This window comes from Miniopterus schreibersii, assembly GCF_964146895.1.
Source record: "Miniopterus schreibersii genome assembly, chromosome: 2".
In the NCBI taxonomy this organism is placed as follows: Eukaryota; Metazoa; Chordata; class Mammalia; order Chiroptera; family Miniopteridae; genus Miniopterus; species Miniopterus schreibersii.
This window is the reverse complement of record NC_138102.1, coordinates 101,870,500-101,885,356: the sequence shown is the minus strand read 5'-3', so window position 1 is coordinate 101,885,356 and position 14,857 is coordinate 101,870,500. Positions and strand designations below refer to the sequence as shown.

The 14,857-nt window shown below is 46.9% G+C and overlaps 1 protein-coding gene across 1 annotated transcript in view; it reads left to right on the top strand.

Moving 5' to 3' along the window:
* Positions 1-3,941: 3,941 nt before the first annotated feature.
* Positions 3,942-14,857, top strand: part of GTF3A (general transcription factor IIIA) — a gene marked incomplete at its 5' end in the record, with an annotated part of 18,667 nt that continues 7,751 nt past the window's right edge. Inside the window, 3 exons of the mRNA XM_081127754.1 lie at positions 3,942-4,046; positions 10,876-11,376; positions 13,244-13,344. Coding sequence (XP_080983880.1) covers positions 3,942-4,046; positions 10,876-11,376; positions 13,244-13,344 — 707 coding nt within the window. The remainder of the gene's footprint in view (positions 4,047-10,875; positions 11,377-13,243; positions 13,345-14,857) is intronic.

The window sequence follows — 14,857 nt, the reverse complement described above, 5'->3', positions numbered from 1 at the left end:
CTAGATGAAGAAGAAGCTATCTTATTTTTCTTGTTCAACCTATTACTACGTATCTACCATGAATAGAAAGTGTTGATTTAAATATATTTTCCTGTAGTATCTTTCAAAGTTAGTGTTTAAAACTCCAGAATGGCTTGCAAATTGTAATTTGTTCGCTTGTTTTTAAAAACTGTTTATCCCAAGAAGATCACAGGTGAAGGTTCTTCTAAGAAGAGCAGCAAACTCTCTGTTGCTTCCTTCTTTGAATGGTGTGTAGCGGGGCGCCAGGCTGAGGCAGGTCGAGAACAGTGCGGCAGGGAGGAGAGCAAGGGGACAGCTGTCATTCACCTGCAGGATCCCAGGTCATTCCAACAACAAAATGGGAGTGGGAGATGGAGAAAATTTTTTGTTCTATTAGATTTTTAAATAAATAGGCCCTTTTAGAAAGACATTAAGACCTGTTGTCATTAAGAGCTAGATACTATGAAAAATAGAACTTAGAAATTCCACCGACCAATCAAAGGACTAATGCAGTTACGCAAAGTAAAAAAGGCCATTTTTAGTCATTTGATAAAGCATTGCAAGATGTTTAAATCATACATACCTATCCTTGGACATGCCCTTTGATACTGGAATTTGAGTTTTATGATCTGCCTGTAATTAAAGTTTTGGGTTCAGTTTTTAGGGGAGAGAAAATTAAACACTTTAAAAGCCAACACCTTGTTTCTCAAGACGTAACCCCGGGCAGATTTTTATGGCTGCACTAGGCCTTTAGTCACTGGCTGGCACTCTCTTCCTAATTCTCAAACTGCTTCTAGCACTTCCTCTTTATGGTGGGGGCTGTGCTTCCTGCGGGGCCACAAGTGGGGACCTGTCCTGGCCCATCTCCCTGCAGACAGGCTGTGCAGCCACTGCTCAATCCCAGGGGATGGACACAGGGCCCAAGACTGTGACAAAGGACCGGGCTAACACTGACTGAGGTGAGGCCAGGATTAGATGTTGGCCAAATTATAAACTGAGGGAAGTTGGAATGGGAAACACTACACTGCGTCTGAAAACATAACGGGCCTTTGTTAAATCACAACTACCTTCACTGCCATGCACTCAGTGGTATGCCCTGCCAGCTGGTGCAGGCTCCCAAGCACCTTCAGGAATGTTCCAAGTCAGTTATTAAACATAGCCATGATTAATAATAAAATATATGTAAAAAACAAAGGTGGTAATACTCAAAGCTGATCTTCCTATTTGTTTTTTACTGCACTTTACTATTATCTATGCTCTTGAGGTTACCTGGGTGTTGTAGATGAGCGGTGGGAATACTACATAAAGGTTATCACTGGGCATCTCTTCCCAACCCCACACTCAGCAAAGCAATGTCAGTAGATTAAAATTGATCCTGGTGCAATACGAGTGTTTGCACCATAGACATTGGCAAAATGCTACAAATCAGGGCTTGTTTATTGTCTTATTGATTGTCTAGAACTAAGAAAGTGGTGGAGAAAATGTTAATAACCCATATTAAACTTAAGTGTATGTGGATAACTGTTAAGTTGTGAATAGCCGAAAAACTGAAAATGTCATCCGATTTAGCAAAGAATTCACTCCCATCATTGATAAGTAACTGAAGTTTGGACATAGTCTTCGTTGTTTTACTTTTGTCTTACTCTTAAACAAAAATATCAACTAACATTTATGTAGGAACTACTCCTGTTTATCATTTGCAACTATAATGCACTAATTCAACAAAAATCAACTAGAAGTATTCTGTGAGAATCAACTGGCTATATGGAATTTACAGTCATGAGTACTGTATTTTTTTAAATTGTAAGCTGCGTGCCACACATCTTCTACATCAGTAAAATTTATAATAAACCTATACATTAAACACATCACACACACGCATGCACACACACACACACACACACACACACACACTTTGACCCCCCAGAGCTGGTTGCTAATCCTCTGCACACACTGGTGCAGTGTAATCCCAGGCTTCTAGGTCAGTGGCCTGCAAAACTTTCTTGAGAGCAACCCACTTTGGCAAACTAAAAACCTCCTGGCCCATCTACCTCAATCAGTTTCCATATGGTATAGAAAAAGAGCTCCTCAAATATATTCGGCAGAATTATGCACACTTCTAATTTAGCAGTAGGGGTGTGGTGTCCACCTTTGAACTTCTGCATTTATGTATTAATGTGTAGTTACTGGGAAAGTGCAGGCAGATGCTGGAATACACCACTACACACTGCTGGGCCAATCTAACAACTCACAACAAACTAAATTGACAGTAAAGAAGCTAAACCAACAGTAAGTTATAATTTAAAAGCAAGAAAGGCAGCAATTTTAAAGAGCATGACCAACTCAAGACAGCACTGCTGACAAAGTGTCCCTCCCCAGCTGCAGAAACCCCTGCTCTGCTAGACATGCCACAGAGCCAAACCATGCTCAGCAGCCAGACCTCCGGGAACTGAAGTGGAACCAATATATTCTAGTTCTGTGCTAATTTTAGCTCATGAATAATAAACTGTACCAACTACTAAGGACTCACTTCTTAGGTCACAAATAATTAGGCATTAGTCATCTATAAAAATGAAAGTGTCTGGAACTACCTGTCATTTTTATACATCAAAAAGGAAGGAAGGGCCTGTTCAGCACAGGTGAGCTCTGCGTCCAGGTAATCCCATGTGTCACAGACTCCAGGGAATTCTGTGGCATCCCTAATATCTCACATGTAAATACTCTTTCCACCCAATTTGGCTCAGACTTTGGAGTCCTTGTGCTAAATAAGGCCCTTTCTGGTAGTTAGGACAACAAGCGTGGTGGAAGCACAAATTCTTCAGGTCATCAATCAGTCAGCTGGTGCCAGGGCCAAGTCAATCACAGAACTTCTGCAGTTAGCACCAGGCAGCACTTTTTCCAAGCCTTGGAAGGGCTTCCCTTATGCTGGTCTCTACAGAGGCCCAGCTCCGTCCCAGGCCAGAGGGGACTTGGGCAGACAGCCCTCTATCATCCAAACGAGGCCCAGCAGCCCGTTATCTCTGCTTGGGAAGTTCTGGGTCTGCTTCGAGTGCATTTTAAACCGCTTATCTTTGTTTATTTGTTTCTCCTGATGGAAACAGCATTGGCCCAGTGACAGACCGGCACCCGGAACTGCCCCAGCAGCCATACCTCCTCGGCTTTGTTTAGAGCTGATTTGGGGGTTAAAGGTTACACTTTTTGAAAGGTAATAAAACATTAATGATGGGTAAAGTTCCTTCCCTCTCGCCCATAAGGTAACTGGGTAATCCTGTTTGCTCTATAGGGTGAACTGTGTTTGCTGAGGGTAATCTGAACTCAGCAGCGTGGACAACCTCCTTCACCTCCCCTGCCTCTGGGCCGCTGTGTGGAGGTGAGCATTACAAGGTGTAATCAGGCAGCTGGAAACAGTCCTGTCATGACCAAGACCCACTCCTAATCAGGTCCCCCCGTGGGACAAATGTTGCATATTTTGTGATAGTAACTCGATTAGAGCCTACAGTACCTAAGATGTTGGGAACTGCACAGATTCTCAGAGCCTGAACCTCGTCTGCAGACGTGCTACCTAACACAGGTACATCAGTGTGCCCTGGTGCACAGTAAACTTGGAAGCTGGGGAGTCTGGCTGACTTTCATCACCGAAGACTCTGATTTTACTCCCATCTCTGACCCCCAGACTCCTGGGTGACCTTGGACCATGCTTCGGATTCTACGTCTAGAATGTGATGTACTTCTTTGTTTACTGTCTGCCTTGCACTGGAATAGAAGCTCCATGAGAACAGGGTCTTGGCCTATTTTGTTCATTGCTCTCTTCCCAGGGCTTAGAGCAGTGACCGCCCCAGAGCAGGCACTCAGTATTTGTTAAGCAAACAAATGAGTCCTGTTATACTTGTTGCCCATTGCCTTCGTGGCATTTACCATCTCCCTGGGGAGACGTGGGTGTTATGCGGCACACGCGGAACAGTGAGATGACAGGGTACGACCAGCAGAGCCAGGAGCTGAACCAGGGGCCAAGGGCTGAGTTGGGCAGGCGCCTCTGTGTCTGCTGGGTAAAGGTCAGGTTGGCACAGGGTGGGGGCTGGACAAGTGTGGGGGAGCAGGAAACATTCTAGGTTGTCCAAGGACATGGGGAAAAGTACTTGTTTCAAAAATCTAACTGAATTCCCTCTTAGCTGACTTCAAAAGCATGACCAAAGCCATGTGCAGCAGATTCTTCCCAGGTCTAGCTTAGGGGCGATCTTCAGTGTCTGGAAACATGGAACCACGCTGAGGCTTGCATGGTCCCCTTGTTCTGGTCTTGAGACCTAACTTTCCTAAACACAGCCTCCTCCTCCCAGCCTAGGGCAGGTGGCTTAGGGGTGGCCCTAATCAGAGGAAGTCTCTGCAGCCTCCTCACCACTCTGGGGGTGGCGAGAAACACCCTCATCAGTGACCACATTTAAAAAACAGTCTCTTGTAATGGGTGTCCTGTACTGGAGCAGCCCCTGAGCTCAGGTGGGAGGTGACTTGCTTACTTGAGGGCTGAAGTTAAGAAATGCATACGTGCATCACCAGCGACAGCTGAGGTGACATGATGAAGCTCTTCGTCACTGTCCAGGCTGCTTAGAACAGCCCTGCAGGTGACGTGGTGCTTGGATTAGCAGGTGCTCAGCAGAGGCTGCTTGGCAGCCTCCACTCAGGTCCGTCGCATGTGCCCGGGGGGGCGCTCAGTGTGCTCCCACAGACTGCAGTGTGCGTGGCTGCTGTTCGCAACATGAGAAAAGGCCCACGTGACTGAAGCTTCCGAGAGAGGCGCGTGTCCTGCGGGCATACAGATGGGGGCTCCGGGCCGCACCATCTGACGAATGCGGCCTCTGCCTCCGGGAGTGCCGCTGCGCAGCGTCTGGCAGCGTGGAGGAGCCGTCTGACCGGTCTCTTACTTTCTAACAAACAAAAATCCAAACCGCATAATTGAGGCAAATAATAAATCTTTCAGGATCATGATTCCCCAATTTGGCTGTTTACTTTAATCAAATCACAAACAAATGATCAAATTTGGATTTGATTATGTGCCTATAAAGATAACCAAGGAGGCAACATAACTCATGCCTGTCAAACTCTTCTCGGACAATGGCTGGCATTACAACACGCCAATTACATTTTTATCAGGCAGTTAAGTTAATTACCTGCGGTAAATGTGTTCGTGGGACAAGTGGAGATGGCTGTCAACATTTGCTGACCACTTTAAAGTGCTGCCTGGGGTATGGGAGGAATCAAGGTGCCATAGTGCGCACATGTAGTTACACCTGTGGTGTCATATAAAAGTCCATAAAGTTTTTAGGCTGAAACCTGTGCGTCCCTTTTGCACCACAAGATGGCTCTGTATGGTTTCTTCTCAAAAGCAACATGGGCTCCAGGGCAAACTCCGGTGAGTGAAGCAGCAGGGACCTGGGCCAGGCGGCAGAGCTGGGCGGGTGGCAATGCCGGGCGGTCAGTTTGAAGCTGTGACTTCAGCCTCCCTTCCTGGGCCAGTGAAACCCTCTCCTCACTTTGTCTCCCTCAGGCACCCAGTGCCCTTGGCCGCCCTCCGTGCCAGGTGCCAGCAGTATCTGGTGCCTGCACCCTGGCAGGGCCTGGGCCTGTTTTTTCATCGCAGGCTTCCCAGGGCTGAGAGCAGTGTCTGTACCACCTTGGAAAATTCTGGACCTGCTTCATTCACTGAGTGAGGGTGATGTGGAAAACCACAGGCTGAATCAGAGTAGGTTTCATGACGTGTCAGCCTCCAAGTGAGGGTGCCTGCCCTGCCTGAAATTCTCCCCCACACGCAACGGTGGCAAATCCTCATATAATTTATAACATATGACTTAGCTGACACAGAATGTCCTGTGCAAGGACACGAGGCTTCCTTACCTATGTGTAAGAATAATAATGTCTCCCTTACAAACTTAGCGGGAGGATTAAATGAGATGTTGCATACAAGTACTTTGTATGGAAATTGGCCAAAAATTGACCTAAAGTAATTGAGATGTGTGTGGGGGGGGGGGGCAGGGATACTTCAAAGCCAATTTACAGAATAAAGGAAACTTGTGAATCATGAGAGAAAATTTAAAACATCATTGGTATGCCAGAAAGCAATAAGTCTTTTGTTTAAGCCCAAAATGAATGTTTCATGTGAAATATTATCTGGACCAGTAAATGTTTGACCAAGGGAAATGCCGTAAAAACTTCCAGTTATTTCTGCTGCTTCATAGCAGTGGTGGGAAAGGTATTGATTCAGTTAGGAAATATTTATTGGCACCTACCATGTGCCCGGCCCTATGCTAGGAGCTGAGGAACCAGTGGTGACAAGGAGATGTGAAGTCTACCCTCCAGAGCTTGCAAAGAGCTGCCGGGGAAGATTAGTTAGACAGCTGTGGTAAAGTGTGCGGAGAGCTGTCAGGAAGGAGGCGCAGAGTCCTGTGGGGTGTGGAGTAGGCCACTCGGCCCACTGGAGCATGTCTGCCAAGCTCTTTGGAGGAACTGACTCCTAAGCTGAGAGATGGCAGGTGTCAGCAGTGAAGGGAGCTCAGGGGGCTTGGGCTGATAGAAGAGAGAAAGGAGGCCAGGAGGTAATGCTGGCTTCTTTGAGGCCTTACTTTATCCTAAAGACAATGGGGCACCCCTGAAATCCCTGTTTGGGGAAGAATCCCTTAGCCATAGTGTGGAGAAAAGATTTGGGAGAGTGAACCTGGTTGCGGGATATACCTGGAGACCAGGTGAGATGATGGTACACTGGACAGAGATGCAGAGATGGTGGCATTTGTGCTGAAGAGGGATGGATGGATTCAACCCCTAAAGCAAACCAAGAAGCCACCCATAAACGGGGAAAGGACTCCCTGGAGGTTCTCTGGTGGTGGCTCAGTGAAAAACACTGGCAGAGGAGATTATCCAACACAAAAGTCTTGCGTGGCTATGGTTGGAAAGGGCACATTCCAGTGCCTGACCCTGTGGGTAATCAGAGAGCAATTAGGCCTCACTCACTAGATGGAATCTGGCTACTCCAGAATAAAATGGGTTTGAAGCGGGTATGAGTGATTAAGCACAGGCCTGTGGCAGTACTCTGGTGGGGCCATTATAACCACAGGAATATGTGATAATCAGACCTAAGCGAGAGAGGGCTAATTAGAGAAGCCAGGCTGGAAATGCATGGTAAGTGGACAACCGAGAACGAAAATGGTAGTGGTTCTAAGCACTATCACTGGATGATTCCAAAGGTCACTGTGGGGGACGTTCAAGGGTGAGAAATCTGCTGACAGTACACCTGGGAGCAAAGACAGAGATACAGATGACAGCCTGGGGAACATCTCCTAACTGGGCAATTAGACAATCAGTAGCTCCTGGAAGGTCCCTGAGGGATGTTGGTGGGAATTTTATCCACAATGTGGCGGAGAGGTAGAATCTGTCTTGCTCAATCCTGAGGCAAAGTGGAGGGAACTTTTCTTAACTGTTGCCTTCCAGCACTTTTGGGCTGAACTTGACCAATGGAATAGAGCTCATTCATTCACTTTTTATTTGAGCTCATATTTGAGAATTTAGTGTCAGTAACAATTTACAGATAGATGTATAGCACATCATGGGTTGGGAAAGGTGTCTGCACAGATCATAGTAACCATGGTGACGAGAGCTGACATCCACTGAGCAATTCCTCTGAGTCACCCATTTTGCTACATGCTTTACATGTTTTCTTTTTAAGATTTTTTAATTGATTTTTAGACAGAGGGGAAAGGACAGGTAGAGTGAGAAATGTCAATGTGAGAACCAAACATCAATTGGCTGCCTCCCGCACACCCCCTACTGGGGATTAAGCCAGAAACCCAGGCTATTGTCCTGACGGAATCAAACCGGCAACCTCTCAGTGCAGGGGGACGAGGCCCAGCCAACTGAATCACAGCAACCAGGGCTACCTGTCTTTTCTTGTTTAATTCTCACAACCTGTGAGGTAGGTACTATTGTCCTCAGTTGACTGATGAAGAAACTGAGGCACAGAGAGGTTAACTGCTGAGTTCTTAAGTGATGTCCATAGCAACTCTGTGAGGGTGGGAGGTGAGTCTCCTGTTTTATAGATGAGACAAAGCAGGTTGGGAAGAGTCACACTCAAAGTCATACTCAAGTAGTTAGTGCCAATTAGGACCCAATCTGGAGGTCTTTCTACTGCATGCCTGAAACAAGAGCATGTGGTTCTCCTTCTTTTCTTTTTTATTAATCCTCACCAGAGGATATTTTTTCCATTGCTTTTCAGAGAGAGTGGAAGGGGGAGAGAGAGAGAAAAACATCAATGTGAGAAAGACACATCGGTTGGTTGCCTCCTGCAGGGGCCTCAACCAGGGCTGGGGATTGAGCCTGCAACTGAGGTACGTGCCCTTGGCTGGAATCAAACCCAGGACCCTTCAGTCCATGGGCCGATGCTCTAACCACTGAGCCAAACCGGCTAGGGCTGGTCCTGCTTCTTTAAGTCACAGGTGTGTTTTATGGCTGATGTCCTGGTTCCCTCCCAAGCCACAAGGACAATGGCCTTACTAACCACCTTGACTGCTAGACTCATCTGGGAGAAGTAAACATTGGAAGATTAGAGTAAAATTGGAATGAAAGGAACTACACATTGAGATCTTCCAGGGCAGTCCACATTTGAGCTCTTATGTCCAGTTATCACCGTAGGTGCTCATTCTGGTGGAACCATGAATCTGGTTTTTGATTAGAAAGAAGCTTGTATAATGTCTGGATGCTGAGTCAGAGTCTCCCCTCCTGTCAGAATCCTCTTTGTTCAGATGCTCTCTCCTTAGTGTGAATTCAGGACCATCAGGTCAGGAGTTATTTTGTGTAATGAAAGACTTTGACTTTATGTATTGGTTATACTGCATAATAAATTACCAAACTTAATGGCTTAAACCAACACACATTTATTATCTTATACTTTCTGTGGGTCAGGAATCTGGGCACAGCTTAACTGGGTTCTCTACTTCAGGATCTCTCCCAGGCTGCAATGAAGGAGAGGCCAGCCATGGCTGGGGGCTGATCTGAAGGCTCCACTGAAGAAAAATCTGCTTTTAAGCCACATGGTTGTTGGCAGGGTTCAGTTTCTATTCAGTCCTGCTGGACTGATGACCTCAGTTCCTAGGTGGCTATTGGACAGAGACCACCCTCAGTTCTTTATCCTGTGGGCTTTGCCAACATGGTAGCTTGTTTCATCAAAGTATAGAAACCAAGAAGGCAATGGAGGAGAGTCTACTGGGAAGATGGAAGTCCCAACATTCTATAACCTAACACATCCTATCGCCTGTGCCGTATTCTATTAGTTGGAAGCAATTCACAAGGTCTAGTCCCCTCCCAAAGAGAGGGGTAATTACATGAGGACGTGAATATCAGGAAGCAGTGATTATTTGGGACTATCCTAGAAGTCTGCCAGTCACAACTCTAGTTTAAGAATGAAAGGCATAAGCCAGAAGCAAGTGGGGGGAAATATAAAAGGCCACTCTTTTTTTATTATTTATTATGTGCTATGAACCTCACATGAATTGTCTCATAATATTCTCATAACAACCCTGTGGCATACATATCATGCGCATTGCACAGAAAACACTAAGTTTAGAGGGATTAAATAACTATCTCCTGGTCAAAAAGTAAATGGTAGAGCCAAGATTCAAAGTAGGTCTGCCAAACTATAAAGCCCGTGCTTCTAACCACTACCATCACTGAACTGCCTTTTCACCTGTGCAGGTGAATGTCTCCTACCTGCCTCCTCTTTTTTGGCTTCATGGTCATCCTCTTGAGCCCAGACCTCCCACTCTACTGACAATAATGGCCTCTTAGTGTGCCTTGCTGACTCTAGGGCTCTCCCTTCTAATTCTACGATACACTTTTTTTTTCTTTAATACCATATTGGTTATTGTTAGAAGGCCTGGGGGAGAGCTGGGGAGATCTGAAAGTTTGGGGAAGGACGGCCTCTGAGCAGAATTCTCTCCACATGGTTGGGGGGTAGGCTACTTTGATCCCCAGACACTCCTTTTCTGATGAGATCACATTCAGTCATGGGAACTAGAAGGTTCAGGGCCTTACTTGGGTGTAACTGAAGATGCGGAGGTAAAACCCACTGTGATGGGGCATTTAGCTAATGCAGGGGGGAGAGAAGGGAAGACGCCTTGGAGTCAGCAGTGTTGCATGGGAGGTCCAGGTCAGGACTGACTGCTGGGCCCTGTCGTGTTCTCTACAGGAACCTGTTCATCAGATTCAGACAAGGGCTTGCTTAATGATTTGGAATGATGCAGGCTGTGAAAAATACAAACCTGGCAGAACATCCGACCATCCATCATGCTATTCGCATCCAAGGACATCCTTTAAACACGTGGTCTCCATAAATCAAGATACGTAACAATATTCATTCAAGCCTCTAAATAGTGCTTTTCAAATTTTTATGTCTGTCAAACCACCTGGAGATCTCTGTGATTCAAGCAGATTGGCGGTTGTGATTTCTAGTGACGCTGCTGGTCCACAGACCACCCTTTGAGCAGCAAGGCCTTAGGGAAGTGGTTCCCAAACTTTTCGGCACATTGGAGTCACACAGGGTGTTTCTAAAGTACTGATTGTGGTTCCCCACTACTAGAAATTGTGATTTAATTGGTCCGGGGTTAGGAGTTTAAAAAGCTCTCCATGTGATCCTAATCTGCAGCCAAGCTCAGAAGCACTGTTCCGGGGCTTACCGAGGAAGCCTGTAGACTGCAGGCAAGGAAATGAATCCATAAAGAAGACGAACTGATAACGTGGTAAGAACAGGACAGTTTACATTTTGAATAGGGTGATGACGGGTGGGAAACACGTCACATTTAATTAGTGCCTCAGAATCCATCGAGGCCCAGGGCGCCTTAGGCCGCGGAGGAGGCGGCCCTGGCCTCTAGCGCGGGGCGGGAGGAACGCGGCCCCGGGAGGCTTCCCGGAGCATGCGCGAACGAGGCGCCCGCGCGGGGCGGAGCTTGCTGCGTACGCGCAGGCGCTCTTCCTGCCCTGGGGGCGTTGGGGGAGGGGGATGCCGCAATCCCGGAAGTGCGCCGAGTCCGGCGTGCGGTTCGTCCAGAGCTGCCGGCGCCTGGTGGGGCGTGGGCCGCGCCCTCCGGTTACCCGCACGTGGCTCGGCAGGTGGCTCGGCAGGTGGCTGAGCGCCCAGCCCTGGGCGCCCTGGAGCCGCCGGTGTCAGTCGCCGAGGCGGTATCTTCCCTGACCATCGTCGACGCGTTCGTCAGGGCCGGCGAGAGCCCCGCCCCGCCGCTCCCCGCGCTCCCGAGTAGGTTCATCTGCTCCTTCCCGAACTGCAGCGCCAATTACAACAAGGCCTGGAAGCTAGACGCGCACCTGTGCAAGCACACGGGGGAGGTAAAGAGGCCCGAGACGCGGCCGCGGAGAGGGCTGGCCTCCCCGCGCGGGGACCAGTGTCACAACAGCCCGCGTGTGCAATCCGCTCGCGTGGGTGCGCAGGGTCGCAGGCCCGGCTTTGCAGGACGTGGCCAGCTTTGGCACCTTGGACCACGGAAGCGAACCGTTCATGCCTTAGGTTAGGGAAGGAGCTGAGGAGGTAGACAAGTTCTAGGACCGAGGTATCCTTGCCATGGGCTCGGGGTTTACAGAGCAAACTTTTCCCTTTCTTTCTCCTCGAGTCTTTGCCAATCACCACCTCCTGGTAATCTGTAAATACGTGCACGATTGGAAGTCCCCACACCCTCCCGCAGGCACGTGTCTTAAGCACCCTCTCCCAGAATGTGTGTGGAGGGTAACTTACACGTACTAGAGGTTTTGCAAGCAGCATGCAGTCATTCTTTCAAAACTCAGTGCCATTCTAGCCCTGGAGAGCGAGCGAGCAGTGAACAAAACAGGCAAGGCTTCCATAGTCGCGGACCTTATGCTTTAAGAAGGACAGACAGATAAAGGAATGGGTAGGAGATGCAATAAATCCAGGGCTGCTGGAGGGTGCTCAGGAACGGCCTCTGTCTTGTCCTGAGTGAGAAGGAAAGGATCCAGCCATGCAGCCATTTGAGGAGAAAATAGTCTGGGCTGAGAGAACTGCAGGGAGAGCCTGTGGTTCTGGGGGGGAAGGCAGGCAAGAGTTACTGGGTGGGACCCATACAAGAGGAGCTCTGAGAAGCAGGCCTGGTGGGATCATTTGTAGGCCAGGGTACAGATGGATTTGGAGAGTGGGTTTTACCTTTGGAGGAAGACAGTTGAGGGAAGGGGGGCTCATGGAGGCAGAGGAATCCCCCAATTTCCCAGTTTTGGGCAGAGTTTGACTTCTCACTGCTTCAGCTAAAGGCCCTTAATTTTTTTAAGTTAGAGGCCTGCAGTCCCTGCCTTTGCTCTTAGCACCTACTTAACTGTGGGGCCACTTCTTCATCTGGCCTAATGACACCCATTCTCCTTACCATCTCCAGCATTTAAAGGCTGATGCTTCCTTCTTGGAACCTCTCTTCCTCTTCCTCTCACCCTTTTCACTGGCTTATCTTCTGCCCTCTACTTTGTCCCAGTTCTCTTGGCACGCTCACTCAGTGACTGGGTTCACTCATAACATTCATGATCCTTTGCCTCCTGATCTTCCTCTTGCCCATCCTGTTCGCCCAAATCTGAGCTCTATACCAGTATGTTAAATTAGAGTTTACCTTTAATTTTAGACATGTGTGTCATATTTTGGCTATTGGCACTACCAGCTTCCTTCATACAGGCCAGAAAACTTGAAGTCAACTTTAATTTTACAAATATTGATTGAGCCTAATCCATGTAGGAGTTGTACAAAGTTCTGTGTATCTGTCCCTTAGCACAGACACTGGGCTTGTCCAGGATGAGGCAGAACCTGCATGTTCTTCCCTAAGCTTTGGATGGGTACATGCATGCTCTATAGAGATCTGTGTACATAGGCCATGCTAATATGCAAGTAATCTTTAAGAGGGGGTTGCACTTGAAGCCAGGTGTCAGGTTAGGAGCAGATTAACCAACTGTGAAGGCTGCCCACTTTCTGCATATACTATTCATAAAGCAAAGTCTACTGCAGTGACTTTGTTTAGAAGTTGTGACATTGTTGTGTAACTTCATGCAGGACAACCTTGTCTGGCCTGGGTATAGCAGGTGCTCAACACTTAGTGAAAACCATCTCTGGAGGCAGAGCCTTGCCTACTAGATACTTGAGGCCTTTAAATAATACTAGAGTTACTAATGTGGGCAGAATTGACATGCTTTTTTCTTTCCTTCCCACTAGAGACCGTTTGTTTGTGACCATGAAGGGTGTGGCAAAGCCTTTGTCAGGGACTACCACCTGAGCCGCCATGCCCTGCTTCATACTGGAGAAAAGCCCTTTGTGTAAGTAGAGAACTGGGTTGAGGCCTCTGAAATGGTTGTGTGGCACATTGACCTGGTAAGAAAACTGATTGTTACCTCAAGATCAAGAGGATGTGAAACTTCATTTGCATCTCCTGATATAAGAGGAGACCAGGTTTTGAATGTATGGAATGGGGGAGTAGGGGGCTTGTGCATTATTGTGTTTAATAACTTCAGGAATAAGTTAATCTGAAGTTCTCTTGCATTTGCATCCTCTTGTCTCCTTTAAATGGAAAATGGGAAATCAATCTTGAAACACACACAGTTTTAGACCAGATTGAAAATGATTCCTTGGCAGGTTCTTGGCTCTGCATTGTCAGGGTCTTTCTGAACTGATACGCTGCTGAGATAAGAGGTAAAAGCATGAAGAAGCTGAGCTTTTAATAGTTTATCTTGTATTTCTTCAGATTAAACCCCTATACCTCTACCATACCAGTTTTAATTTTATTCTTCTAGGAGTTGCTGTTTATTTACCTGAAAGGGTGAAGTTACAGCTTTTCTTTTAAATCCATACTTTAAAGCAGTGGGCCTCAAATTTAGGGTGCATCAGAATCACCTGGAGGCTTCTTAAAACAGCTTGCTGGGCCCCACCCAAGAGCATCTTATTCAGTAGGTCTCGGGTGGGGCCTGAGTATTTGCATTTCTAGCAAGTTTCTTGGTGATATTGATGCTGCTGGTCAGGCATCCACACTTAGAACCATTAAACAGAATGTTCCAGGAAAACATTTAAGTTTTTCTTGGGGGAAAAAACAAAACAAAAAGTAAATTTAATAGTTGTACAGAGCTATATGCTGGAGACTATCAGAAAATAGCTGTGTGGCAGGTTTTGCAGATGTTAGGATTTCAAATAATTGTGTTTTATGAGATAGTTACTTGAGCAGTAGGATTTTCTAATGACTGGAGTTGATTTCTGTTAGTTTTAAACTGATGAATGTGAAGGGTCCCACGCCTCACTAAGGTTCACACAGTCTGAAGAAAGCTGTTGACACAGGACAGTCTTCGCTGTTGTGTTCTTGTAGAAGGCCATCTCCTCTTCCTCTGACCAGCGTGCCAACCAGAGGGAAAGGGGCAAAGTACTGAGGACAGCAGATGCCTGTTTCAGTCCCTGTTCAAGCACACAGTGTGTCCTCAAAGTCAGTGACCCTAAGTGAAGCTTAATTTACTTCCAAATATAATTCAACTATACCAGCAAAGAGTAATTAAGGTCGTCTGGAAAACAGGGCTGGAATATAGTCTTTGACCTAGAAGTTTTACTCTAGGGAATTTATTCTATATATACACTTGTTCCTATATTAAAGGCATGCACAAGGTCATGTGCAACACTATTAATAGTAGCAAAGCATTGGAATCAACCCATGTGCCCATCAGGAGGGTTAAAGTGTGTCACCATAGTGGAATACTGTATAGCTAGAAAAAGGAATGCAGATAATCTCTTTGACACTCAGAACATCTCCAAGGCATATTAAGTGAAAAACCAAGCAAGAAAGTATATATA